The sequence below is a fragment of the Mobula birostris genome, chromosome 15 (assembly GCF_030028105.1).
Source record: "Mobula birostris isolate sMobBir1 chromosome 15, sMobBir1.hap1, whole genome shotgun sequence".
Lineage (NCBI taxonomy): Eukaryota > Metazoa > Chordata > Chondrichthyes > Myliobatiformes > Myliobatidae > Mobula > Mobula birostris.
Genome location: NC_092384.1, coordinates 18,135,883 through 18,148,784, shown reverse-complemented (window position 1 = coordinate 18,148,784; position 12,902 = coordinate 18,135,883). Strand labels below are relative to the sequence as shown.

Here is a 12,902-nt window from a genome sequence, read left to right as displayed (position 1 = left end):
ACATTTTTGACCTAATGGTCAGTTCTCAAGGGGTAGTAATTTGTGGAGGGGATTTTATTAGATTAAATCCTATATTAGATTCTTCAAGAATAGTTACTCAGAATAAACCTCTGACTCGGAAAGTGAATTCATTGATGGAGGAGTTGGGAATTATAGATGTCTGGAGGGAATTACACCCTACTAGTAAAGATTATACATATTACTCTTTCCCTCGTTCAGCCTATTCAAGGATAGACTATTTCTTTATCTTTAATACAGATAGACTCAGGATAAAAAACTGTAATATTGCAACAATTGATCTGTCGGATCATAGCCCAGTCTCTGTATGTCTCTAATCCTGGAAAGGAAAATGAGGAAAACACTATGGAGGCTAAACTCACATATACTCAATAACCCGAAAGTAATGGAGAGATTAAGGGGAGAAATCAAAGAATATCTGGACCTTAATGACATGGGAGAAACATCACCAGTGATCTTATGGGATACACTGAAAGCTCTACTGAGGGGGAAAATTACTTCCATTACCACTCACATGAAAAAAATCAATGCACAAAAATTAGCAGACCTTCAAGGAAAATTAAAACAACTTCAAGTTGTAGATAGCAACAAAAGTAATTCAAATCGAAAAGAGGAAATTAGGAAATTGCAAAGTGAAATTGACGATATTTATACGTTGGAAACTCAAAGAAATTTTCTTTACCTGAGACAAGAGAATTATGAAGTAGGAGGTAAATCAGCTAGATTATTAGCATATAAATTACGAAAACAACAAGCAGACAATACAATTCATAAAATAAAGAATCCAAAGACAAAGCTTGTGGAGAGTACAATAGGGAAAATTCAAGAGAGTTTTGAAACATATTATCGAGAGCTGTACTCCCAACCCCGGGCCCCCAATGAGCCCTATATAGACAGTGTATTGAATTTTTTAGATCTACCTAAACTTACAGATTTACAAAATGGAAGTTTATTAGAACCAGTAACTGTCAAAGAACTGAACGTGGCCATCTCTAGGTTAAAGGCTGGAAAGTCCCCGGGTTCTGATGGGTTTACCTCAGAGTGGTACAAGTCCCTGAAGACACAGTTAGCCCCATTACTACTTAACACCTTTAATTGAAACTCCACCTTCCTGGAGAGAAGCGATTATTTCAGTTATTCCTAAAGAGGGTAAAGATAAACTAGAATGTGGCAATTATCAGCCAATTAGTGTTCTTAATTTAGATTACAAACTATTTACATCTATATTAGCGCGCAGATTGGAAAAGCTTTTACCTGGCCTAATCCACTTAGACCAGACTGGATTTATTCAACAAAGACAAACACAGGACAACATAAGGAGAACTCTGCACATATTAGAACAGGTTAATAAGAACGAGACAGAGACAATGGTAGTAGGATTGGACGCTGAGAAAGCTTTTGATTCGGTTAGTTGGGCATTCTTATACAGAGTGTTAGGAAGATTTGGCTTTCAAGAAAAGTTTATTAAAGTAATTCAGACTCTATATGACAGCCCTACAGCCCGAATTAAGATAAATGGGGACCTCTCTGACTCCTTCATCTTAGAGAGAGGCACTAGACAGGGATGCCCAATTTCTCCTCTCCTTTTTGCGCTATATATTGAACCACTTGCCCAACTAATAAGACAGAGCGAAATCGTAAAAGGTATCAAGGTGGCAGGGATTGAACAGAAAGTGGCGTTATTCGCAGATGATGTTTTGGTCTGAGTGAACCAGAAAAATCATTTATAGGATTGTTTACACTGTTGGATGACTTTGGGAAAATATCAGGTTATAAAATATATGTAAAGAAAACGCAGGTTATGTCCCTAAATTATACACCATCCAAAAAATTGCAGGATACATATGATCTTAAGTGGGAAGCTAAATCATTAAAATCATTAAAATATTTAGGAATAACCCTGCCGAAGGATCTTTCAACACTGTCACAGGTAAATTATGGGCCATTAATCTCAGAGATAAAAGCAGATATGCATAGATGGAATCTTATCCCCTTTTTAAGTTTAAATTCAAGGATAAATACTATAAAAATGAATATTCTTCCTCGGTTATTGTATCTTTTCCGTACTTTACCGGTGGAGGTGGATGATAATCAATTCAGGGAATGGGACAAATGGATTTCCCGCTTCATTTGGCAAGGAAAGAAACCTAGAATTCGATATAACACCTTACAGTTAGGGAAGGAAGGAGGAGGTATGGTTCTTCCTTGCCTGAGAAATTATTTTTATGCCTCACAGATAACCCCTCTGTTATATTGGTGTAATAGGGAATATAAGGCTAGATGGAAGGAAATAGAATTTGGACTAGTTGACAGTTTTCCTCTTCAGGCCTCAATAGCTGACAAAGGATTGATGGCCCAGTTGGAAAAATTTAAAAACGCTTGGATAAATCTTACATTAAAAGTATGGCAGAAGGTGGTTAATTCATGTGGAATTAATAACATGTTAAAACTCTTTAGATGGTGTGCATATGATACCGAATTCCTTCCCAACAGAGGAGATAAAAGATTTGAGCTATGGATAAAGAAAGGTCTTACAACCTACCTCTCATTTATAGATAAAAGAGTATTACAAAGTTTCCAAATCCTGCAGGACAAACATGGCCTAGAACATAATGACTTTTTTAGGTACCTTCAAGTACGAAACTATGTTAACCAGAGTTGTAGATATACAGACCTATCAACAGTAGAATTAGAATTTTTCAAGATTCTGAATTCCGCTTGCAGTTCAATACCTAGTAAATCAGTTTCTCGATTATATAATGCACTCTCCCATGCTAAAAATGTAAATACACTGTATATTAAAGAGAAGTGGGAGAAAGAAGCGGGTTTGGTACTTTCAGAGGAGGCTTGGGGGAAAATCTGCAGCTTTCAATGGTCCTCGACTAATTCTTTGACTTGGAGAGAACATTGTTGGAAAAACATAATAAGATACTTCAAGACCCCATATCAGGAAAAATATAAAGATACAAATGTGATGTGTTGGAGAAGGTGCAGCTCCAAGGAGGCAAATCATTTTCATATTTTTTGGGATTGCCCTAAATTAAGTCTATTTTGGGAAGGTATTCATAGAACATTAGTTAAGGTACTTAGGTCCCAGATACCTCTGAACTTTGAGACGCTCTATTTGGGGCATGTATTGTTTCTTGAACAGAAGGAAGATACAAAGTTGCTGCAGGCCCTCTTAGCGGCAAGTAAGAAATCAATCGCTAGAAAATGGCTAAATCCAATACCACCTACATTAGAAGATTGGTACGAAATTATCTTGGAAATATTTAAAATGGAAAAGTTGACTTACTCCCTGAGAACTCAAAAAGAAAAATCTTATCAAATCTGGAATAAATGGATTGAATATATAACCCCAATGCGAGCAGACTTTAGATGACTCTCCTAATGATTTATACTGCTCTTCTCATCAACACAGTAATATTGCTAACGTAAGCACCCCTAGTCTAAATGTTTGTTTTTTTTTGTTTTCTTTTGGAAAATAGAGAATTAACGCAAGTAAAGGGAAAGATTTGGGAAAGGGATAAAAAAATGAAAAAATTAAGTAAATAAGTACATAGGGATTGGATAATTATGTCTGCTGGCAGGAGCAAGCATGAAAAAATTAAGATATAAACACCTACAATGGTTGATACATAGGCTTATATACAACATTTTGGACCAGTGGAAATGGTCCAGAAGGGTTATATGGAAACTATTATTACCATTTTTCTTAACAACTAATTCCATTACTTAGCCTAATAGGTTAGATTTACCACAGTACATAATTATCTATTTAAATGTTTATTTTCCTTTTATATCATCTCAATGTGTACTTAAGAATATATAAATAATTGTAGTTTTATACATATAAAAAAATGGAAAAGGTTATATGTGTGAAAAAAGTACATGATATTTGTGAATTCCTTATCCAAATAAAAATAAAATTAAAAAAAAAGAAAGTAGCCAGCTGGAAAGTAACCAGCTTACCAATGATCAGTCATCTTATCAAATCCAATACCTGCCTCAGAAACAAAAGTGCCAGCAGTTACTCCCCAACTAGCAGTGTGCAGATTAGATGCACCAGCTCTATGCAGGTGTATTCATTTCCAGGAATGTTGACATCACAAGCAAAGCAATTCACTGCCCTTCTCTGAACACCGTTTGTAAGTTGCTGCTGTTCTGGTAAAAGTACCCTCACCACCCTGCAAGTAAAATATTCCAACTGTTACATCCAGCAGTGCAGGAAAAGTAATACATTTCCAAGTCAGGGTGATGTACCACTTGGAAAGGTAGAGCTGTCCCATACAACTACTGCTTCTGCACTTCTGAGTAAAAGGGTCTGTGGTCTCCTAGATGCCAGTGGGACACCCTAAGTATTTGACCCAAGTAAAATGAGGGAACATGAACTCATCTTCAGAGGGATAAGAAGTGGAGAAAGTGAGTAATTTCAAGTTCCTGGGGTGTCAATATCTCTGAGGATCTAACCTGGTCCCAACATATCAATGAAGCTATAAAGACAGCAAGACTGTCTATATTTCATTAGGAGCTTGAGGAGATTTGGTTCGTCACCTAAAACACTTAAAAACTTCTACAGATGTACCATGGAAAACATTCTGATAGGCTGCATCACTGGCTAGTGTGGGTGGGGGTCTACCACATAGGATTGAGAAAAGCTACAGAAAGTTGTAAAACTAGTCAGCTCCATCATGGGTATTAGCCTCATTTTTTATCCATGACATTTTCAAGGGGCAGTGCCTCAGAAAGTGCCTTATTATAGACCTCCATCACCCAGGACATTCCCTCTTCTCATTGTTACCATCAGGAAGGAGGTACAGAAGCCTGAAGGCACACATTCAGTGGTTCAGGAATAGGTGAATGTCCACATCACCGAGGACCTCACGTCATTTGTACACACCAGTTATGTGGTGAAAAAGGCACAACAGCGCCTCTTTCACCTGACGGTTGAGGAAGTTTGGTATGGGCCCCCCCAAGTCCTAAGAACTTCTTACAGGGGCACACTTGAGAGCATCCTGACTGGCTGCATCACTGCCTGATACAGGAACTGTACCTCCCGCAATCGCAGGATTCTCCAGAGTGGTGTGGACAGCCCAGCGCATCTGCAGTTGTGAACTTCCCATGATTCAGGACATTTACAAAGACAGGGTGTGAAAAATAATAATGATTGATTGAGAGCATTGCGGGCAGAGGGAGAACCATCCCTCTTGTGCTTCTTGACCTCATCACTTGAGATTCAGTGTCACGCAACCCTTTGATCTGGCCCACGCCTTCATTAACCAGGTCCAACACTTGCCTTTATTGGATCTTGCTCCTCCTTACACAAGTCATCGGGTTTGTGGAGGTGTGGCCAGGGCTAATCGGGGTGCGCCTAAGATTAGAGGGTATGCGTGCCCCCTTGGACCTTAGGATTAGGTTTGTGGGTAGGGCTGGTGGATGTATATGTGGGTCTGGGAGAGATAAGGTTGTGGAGTTTAGAGTGGTGAGGTATGTAGGGCTACAGCGGATAGGGTAATGTAGTGGCTACAGGTTTGTGGGGGTGTGGCCAGGGTTAATCAGGGTGCGCCTCGGTTTAGTGAGGGGTGTGTGCCTCCTTGGACTTTAGGATTAGGTTTGAGGGTAGAGCTGGTGGATGTATATGTGGGGCTGGGAGAGATAACATTGTGGACTTTAGTGTGGTGAGGTATGTGGGGCTATGGTGGATAAGGTAGTGTAGTGGAGCCACTTCAATCTGGTGCATGCCTGTCATTATCACTGGGGACCCAAGTCACCCCAACCAGAATCTATTCCAGCTGCTACATCCAGGAAACAGTACCACAGCATAAAAGCCAGGACCAACAGGCTTCGGGACAGTTTCTTCCACAGGCCATTAGACTGATTAACTCACGTTAATTTGAGTTATATGTTATATTGACTGTCCTATTTATTATAAATTACTATGATTGCATATTGCACACTTAGATGGAGACATAACGTAAAGATTTTTACTCCTCATGTACGTGAAGGATGTAAGAAATGAAGTCAATTCAATTCTTCCCCTCTGTCATCCAATTTCTAAGTGGACATTGAACCCATGAACACTACCTCACTTTATTTTACTATTTGCTTTTCTTTAAATAATTAATTTAATATACATATATTACCACAATTCATATTTGTTCTGTATTTATCATTTATTGCACTATATTGCTGGCGTTAAGTGAACAAATTTAACGAAATATGCGGTGATATTAAATTTGATTCTAATTTTAAGTGTGGCATCAAGAAACATTAGTTAAACCAAAGTCAAAAAGCTTCAAAGGGGAAAACATTTCAATAGCTGGATCCATACCTCACATGAAGAAAGATGGCTGTTGAACAGAAGTCAATCATCCCAGCCTCAGGGAAGCACTGCAGAGGCAGTGTCTTAGGTCCACTAACTTTGACTGCTTCATCAACAACCTTCCTTCCATTAAGGATGCAAGTGGGGACATTTGCTGAAGGTTGCATCATGTTTAATTCTGTTTACAACTCTTCAGTAAAGGATGCAGTTCATGGAGGCATGTATCAAGATTCAGACATATGCACATGGGTTGATAACTGGCAAGTGACATTTCTGCCACAAAATTGTCAAACAATGACTATTTGACTAAGGAGTCTAACCAGTTAGCCTTGACATTCAGTACCACAACCTCACCTCTGGGATTCAATTCTTCAATGCATTTTTCAGCAATGGCTGTGATTAAATGTGGAACCCAGTAGTCCTGACAAAGCCTAAACTGAGCATCTGTGAACAGTTATTGGTTAGCAAGTGCTGCCTGATTGTACTTCTGACAATAATTTCGTCCACGTTGTTGTTAACTGATTGGGTAACTATCTGGACTGAACTCAGCCATTTTATGGACAGGCAATTTTGCATGTTGATGGCAGTGGTGTAAACAGACTGGAATAATTTGCCTAGAAGTCTGGAGGAGGAGCTTCGATTGTCCAGCTACCAGAATATGGTCAACTCCTTTGTCCATTAGTGTACCCAGTAGTCTCAGCCATTAACTAATATCATGTGGAATACATCCAATTGGCTCAACACTAGTTTGTGATGGTAGGGGTCTCAGGAAGCAGCTGAGATAGTTCATCCATTCAACACTTTTGGCTATACCTCAACACAAATGATTCAGCGCAAATAAGTCTGGCACCACTCTCAGAAAGGGGGAGGGCAATCTTAAAGCCACCTCTTTCTGTTTGCTGTTTCATTGTCTACTGTTCACAACTATAGTATAAGATTGCAGAGCTTTGATCTGCTCCGTTGGATGTAGGCTCATTTAGCCCTGTATATTGCATTCAGCCATCTAACAGCTGCAGCCATGTAGTGCAGCTTCGCAGGTTGGCAGTTCTTTTATTTTGGTATGTCCAGAGCCACTCCACTCATGACCTGCACTATTCGGAGTCAATCTCCCTTTTGATTATAATGGTAGGACACGGAATGTGCTGATCCATGAGGTTACAGATTGTGACAGTGTGCCTTTCCTGGTCCTGGACTTATTTCACAATTTACTGACATAATTCACATATTACTATTTAACTATTTATGGTTTTATTACTATTTATTATTTATAGTGCAACTGTAACAAAAACCAATTTCCCCCAGGATCAATAAAGTATGACTATGACTTTCTGTTGCTAATGGTCTACTGAAGCTCACAGCTGCCCCGATTTGAGCTTCCATTTCTGCATCTACTCTGCTTACCACAGTAGAACACGCCCTGGAAAGAGGGCAGAATTTTGTCTCTAGAAGAAATTAATGGTGGCTGCTTTTACCAATGCTTAGAATGGCACATACATAGAATACAGACACATGGAGAAGAACAAGACCACATAGGTAAATCCTTCACTTTGGTCAGCTGACAATCTGCAGCAAACTCAGGCAGCTATCTTTACAGAAGAAAACTTTGATTAACTGAGACTGGGCTTCATTTGCATAATTGTCATGATTAAAGTATGAAAAATCATTCTTCAACTTACAAACACATGCTTCAAAAAAATCATGAATGACTTGAATGGAGTGAATGCTTTGAGTAGTGGGAGGGTTGGTAACTGGCCAAAGGTCTCATGAGATCAGCAAAAGAACACAAGATGCAACAAGTTGAACTGCTATTGTATTCAATAGCAGAGAATCTGTGGAGAGCAGCTAGGGCAAAGATCACGGTACCATTTATTTATTTGCATGGAGAGAGTTGGTCAGTAGGTGTTAATTTAAATTGCTCCATAATAGGACACAACTCTCAGTAGACTTCCTATATTGCATTATTTCCAATGCAAACACAGCAAGAATGTGTTTAGAGTGCAACTACAATAGATTATCTGGTGCAGCAACAGGAACTGGATTAGAGTTTAGCATTCAATATAGACATGCAATGTTAATATGTTACAGTTGAGCGGTTGCAGCTTTTATTACATCTCCACTTACTCAAAAGGGCATGTACACATTTGAAATAGTTCATCTCTTGCAGTGGAAATTGGAGAGGTGACAAGTGTTTAATTTGAAAACATTGGATGAGCTAGTGTTGAGCAAAAATAAAGAGCCAGGCATAATACCTTCAGAACTTAAAAATAGTAACCCAAGATACAAAGACAGAAATAAAACAAACAGACAAAGCTCCTTTCAGACTGGGTCACATTGCATTTTGTCCAAAATGATGCCAACTGGGACTTAATAGTAGTGTTATCGCTTTGGAGTCAGAAGAATATAGGTTCAAATACCATTCCAGAAACTTGAGCACAAGAGTTAGGCTAACACATCACTACAGTTGAATATACAAGATCCCAAAGGCAGAGTTCTGAAGAACAAAGAGCTTTCCTTGGTGTCTCGACAAAACTGTCTTTCACCCAACACCACTAAAATAAACCATCTCTTTATTACTTTGATAACTCAGCAAAACTGCTGCATATATGTTAAGTGCTGCACTTCATTACAAGAGTCCAATTCAAACCAACACTCTATAAATTCTTAACTTTGAAGAATTCACTTTTGGATGAGCTAAGCAGCTGAACATTTTATAGAACTGCAATTCATACTTAAACTACATTATATATGGCCCATGCTGCAGAGTCAGATAGTAGGTTTCAGTGTAATTATCAATTTTGAATATCAACATTAATTAGATTAGATTCAACTTTATTGTCATTGTGCCGAGTACAGACACAAAGCTAATGAAATGCATTTAGCATCTGACCAGAAATGCAAAGAAGTGTTATTTACAAAATAACTGCGAATAAAAAAAGTGCTACAGCACACAAATGTAAGAGTACTGAGACAGTACAATACAGGTGCAATACTGCTTAGCGCTGTGATGAGAGGTTCAGCAGTGTCACAGCCTCAGGGAAGATGATCTTCCTGTGCCTGCTGATTTGGAAGCGGAGGCTCCTGTGGTGCCTACCGGATGGGAGGAGAGTAAAAAGTCCATGGTTAGGGTGAGATGCATCCCTGATAATGCAGATCTACAGATCTACACTAGAGAGTTTCCTATTATTAATTAAAGCCACATTTAACAACATCAGCAAAGCATGGCATTGTGTAGTCAAATGATTGATGTGCTCTCACCTTTCCCAGGAGGGACAAAATGCTTAGCTCTCTCAAAACCATGCTTTTCCATCCAGCGAGCACCCTGTGCATCCAAACGATCATACAAGGGAGACGTTCTGAGTTGTCGGCCAGTTTGGAAATCCCATCGGGGAACCTTCAGTTCATACATTAGTGCTGCAATTGTAAAAAGGGGAGTAAATATGCAATGTTTCAACCAATACCTGACCCAACGCAGACCACTCAAGAAATGACACCACAATTTACAACTACTATAGGAGCAAACAGAAAGGCCTCTCAAGAGTTGGTGTTCCAAATAATGGGCAATTCAGTAAAACTGGTGCTCACCAAGAGAGCGGACAAAACTGATCTAACTGAGCACGAATTTGGTACAGCTTTTACCTCCTCAGCTGACAAGATTACACAGAAATCTGATTTAACAGTAAAACTAGATTTTGCTATCAAAATGGTGGTTACAGAACGGCTAATTAACAAACTAGGTCTTGATTACAGAATAAAATGATTCTGCATACATCTATTTTAGTTAACAGTAAATTCATTTTCTTATTTAAACAATGGGTACAAGTTATAACATAATTAAGTTCCTGAAATTTTGGGTTTCGACACTGCCATATTCTATGTCACTACCTTTAGGCTTTGTCTGCACTTTCCTGCTACCACATTAACACAATTTGCATCCCTATATACTAGTTATTAGTCCTCACTATCACTTCTCCTATAACAACTACTCACGTTTATGAAAAAAAAAGCAAATAAAACTGAAAACTGTTAATGATTTTCAAAATGGAAACACTTCAGGTAAATCAGTTCTTTATCGGGGATGTTAACGTCCATCAAATTAAAAAGATCAAACATCATTGCACTTCATCATTGCAAAAAGGAAATAATATTGACTGCTTTCTCTTTCCACAGATGCTGCTCAAATCCACAATTTTTGCATTCATCCCGAAGAAAATCTTTCAATTCTTCCTTTCTTGTTTCCCACTAAGAGGGGAGGCTAGAATTCTTCTATTTTGAAAAACAAATGGAATTAGAACAAGAGAAATTGGTTTCTTATTGTCATGTGTACCAAGATGCAGTGAAAAGCTTAATTTCCATGCCATAAATACTGTACATCAAGGTAGTTTAAAAGAAAAAAAATTATAATAGTGTTATAGTTACAGTTTGAGAAAGTACTGTCTACGAAGGCAAATAAAATGCAAGGTAAAAAAATGATTAGCTTTATTTGTCACCATACATTGAAACATGCATCATTTGCATCAATGACCAACACAGTCTGAGGATGCACTGGGGGCAGCCTGCAAGTGTCACGTGCTTCCGGCACCAACATAGCATGCCTACAACTTACTAACCTTAACCCCTACGTTTTTGCAATGTGTGAGGAAGCTGGAGCACCCGAAGGAAACCCAGACAGTCACGGGGAGAACACACAAAATCCTTACAGACAAGGGTGGAAACTGAACCCTGATTGTAGATTTAGAGATCAGAGATCAACTTTTAGCAATGAGAAATTTGTTCAAGAGTCTGATAATACTAGGATAGAAACTCACCTTTTACCTAGTGGCACGTGCTTTCAAGCTTTTTTTAAAAAAATCTTCTAACTAACAAAGGAGGGAGAAAACAGAATCTCCGGAGTGGGAAGGATGATGATTGTGTTGGCAGCTATACCAGGGAAGCAGAAAGTGTAGATAGAAACTCAGTGCAATGTTGGAGCCACAGGTGCAGTGGGATATTTCACATTAGTGGGTGGGGCAGCAGAGCTGACTGACTCAGTCCACTACAGTTACAGTTCTTCCTCCTGTGAGCAAGAGAAACTGAAGAGAATTCTGGAATTCAGTGTGTGTGAATAACAGCCAGGACCCAGGGAATTCCACCACCCCATTTCACTTGCAGCAAGACTACAACACAGCAGCACACCATCCTCAACTTCCTCGCCCGAGATTTGCCAGCCAGCCTGTTATGTGAAAGGCCTCTAAACTGCATCACCACAACAAGTTTGTGTTTTCAAACACACTTCATTTAAACATCAACTGTCTGCAGACTTACGCATCACTTCCATGACACGATGTCGAAGGAAAGTGCGGCTGCTCTGGAGGACTCCAAAGCGTTTGATGTCTAGTGGCCAGACATTTGCTGAGGGGTATCCGTAAACCATCCATTCGGCCAAGAACCTGCAGAATAAAAGAAAACACTGGATCAAAGGTCAAGCAATAGAAATTTAACTGAAGGACAGTGGTAGCAATTGTTACTTGTACACAACTTCCAAAGTTTATTTCCACTGAGGTAAAATCAAAATTGATAAAGTAGTTGTCAACCAAGTTGCATGCTGAGCAATATTTATCTCTCCACCCCAAGTCACCAACAGATAATGACCCATAGATAAACCCAACTATATTCATCACAAATTCAGACTTCATCCATCACAACAGTACAGAGGTCAAAATATTCATAAAGCATTATGCTTTAGTCTTTAATCTAAGTGAATGTTACAACTGGATTCACTGAAGGTACCAATAATACAACATGCTTGGGACTTCGATGGTGTTTCACGAGCAGATTTTCCAGACTAAAGGATATTATTGCTATCAATACCAAAACACACTTTTGTTTTACATGTAACACAGCAGTATAATAAATTTTCCAGTGAGCTGAAATGTGAAATATACCAGTGTACTTCACACCCCAACTAAGCCACAATCTATCCATGTTCCTTTTCTTCATTCTCCAAGCTAGGCTCCAGTTGTGCACCTAGCTCACAGGGCAAACCCTGGGCCCATCCACACTCCCTGCCCCTCCTCTGGCTGCACCTCAAATCCAGTTCACATGCTAGACTAATGAATAAGTCTGATGGCAGAACATCAGAATTTTTGAACAATGAATGACTGGAGTTTTAATGTACCTATAACTAAGGGAACCTGGTTAAATAAGGGCACAGATGCGTTCTTATTAGGTGTTGTGCCTATTGTCAGTTTCTACAAGACATGGATAAAAAAGTTTGTAGGAATATGGATTAAACACAGACCAATGGGACAAGCTCAGGTAGGCAACTTGCCCAGATGGATGGGTTGGGTCAAAGGGCCAGTTTCCATGCTGTGTAGCCCCTGACAATTCTACAAACATCAACTAGCGCTCAACAATCTTCAACTAAACCAAATGAATTGACTGAGCACTGGAAACTTGACAAGTTATGCACAGTAATAAAGTGGACTCTACATGTAAATTAGAGAAGGAAATGAAATTACTTGTAGGTGGGGATGGCCGTGAATGTTCACTTCATCGATATACACAGCAAACGGGAGAAGATGAC

General features: G+C 39.1%; 1 protein-coding gene across 5 annotated transcripts in view; it reads right to left on the bottom strand.

Annotated features, from left to right (window-relative positions):
• pdpr (pyruvate dehydrogenase phosphatase regulatory subunit) overlaps positions 1 to 12,902 on the bottom strand; it is a 57,668-nt gene that overhangs the window by 20,167 nt on the left and 24,599 nt on the right. For all 5 annotated transcript variants that reach the window (XM_072279382.1, XM_072279383.1, XM_072279384.1 and 2 more), the window contains 2 exons: positions 11,642 to 11,766; positions 9,596 to 9,751 (listed from right to left, as the gene is read on the bottom strand). In XM_072279382.1, the coding sequence (XP_072135483.1) occupies positions 9,596 to 9,751; positions 11,642 to 11,766 (281 nt within the window). The remainder of the gene's footprint in view (positions 1 to 9,595; positions 9,752 to 11,641; positions 11,767 to 12,902) is intronic.